The sequence below is a fragment of the Nanorana parkeri genome, unplaced genomic scaffold (genome assembly GCF_000935625.1).
Source record: "Nanorana parkeri isolate BGI_ZX_2015 unplaced genomic scaffold, ASM93562v1 scaffold993, whole genome shotgun sequence".
Taxonomy (NCBI): Eukaryota; Metazoa; Chordata; class Amphibia; order Anura; family Dicroglossidae; genus Nanorana; species Nanorana parkeri.
Window position 1 is genome coordinate 473235 of NW_017307261.1, and position 674 is coordinate 473908.

The 674-nt window shown below is 37.5% G+C and overlaps 1 protein-coding gene across 1 annotated transcript in view; it reads left to right on the plus strand.

The window, feature by feature from the left end:
- The window catches only part of TRIM71 (tripartite motif containing 71), a 77299-nt gene that overhangs the window by 71730 nt on the left and 4895 nt on the right, over window positions 1-674 (plus strand). Inside the window, exon 4 of the mRNA XM_018566964.1 lies at window positions 360-494. Coding sequence (XP_018422466.1) covers window positions 360-494 — 135 coding nt within the window. The remainder of the gene's footprint in view (window positions 1-359; window positions 495-674) is intronic.

Here is a 674-nt window from a genome sequence, read left to right on the forward strand (position 1 = left end):
GACCACCAAAGTAATAATAATTTTTTTTTTTTTATATTGTGTTCTTATTACTGATGTCCTGTGGGCTGTGCTCCACTAAAGTCAATCAGTGCTTCACATTAAATAGACATCCACTTACATTACCAGTTAATTCTCTTTGTGCAGAAAGCGATGTATCATTTCTAATACCGACTTTTAAGATTTCCACCGGAAAGAGTTGAAGTATAACTATTTGCTGCTTTGTGTTTAGTAGGAGAAGGGTCCTGTGAACACAGTGACCTATGTACTGGTGCCCGTGTGTGTGACATTAGGAGAGATGTGGAGCATGTAACAGAATGCACGTTTTAATTGTGAACATGGTTTCTTGTTTCATTTTGCAGCTGAGTCTTGAGCAGGCCCAAGCATTGGCAGAGCAAGTTGAGATGAAAGCCAAAGTAGCGCAATCTGAGATCAAAGCAGTCACTTCCAGGCATAAGAAGGCGCTCGAGGAGAGGGAATGTGAGCTGCTATGGAAGGTTAGTAACATTTTGTTTTAAGTTCCTAAAACATTCCTTTTTTTTGTCTGATGTATAGAAATTGTTGTGATAGAGCAAATATATGTAAATGATTGTGTATTTACTATTTTTTAATGGTTTTAAATTATTCACGCTGGTCTCTAACCCAAACAAACCTTGTAGAGGAGTAATAGATATCTG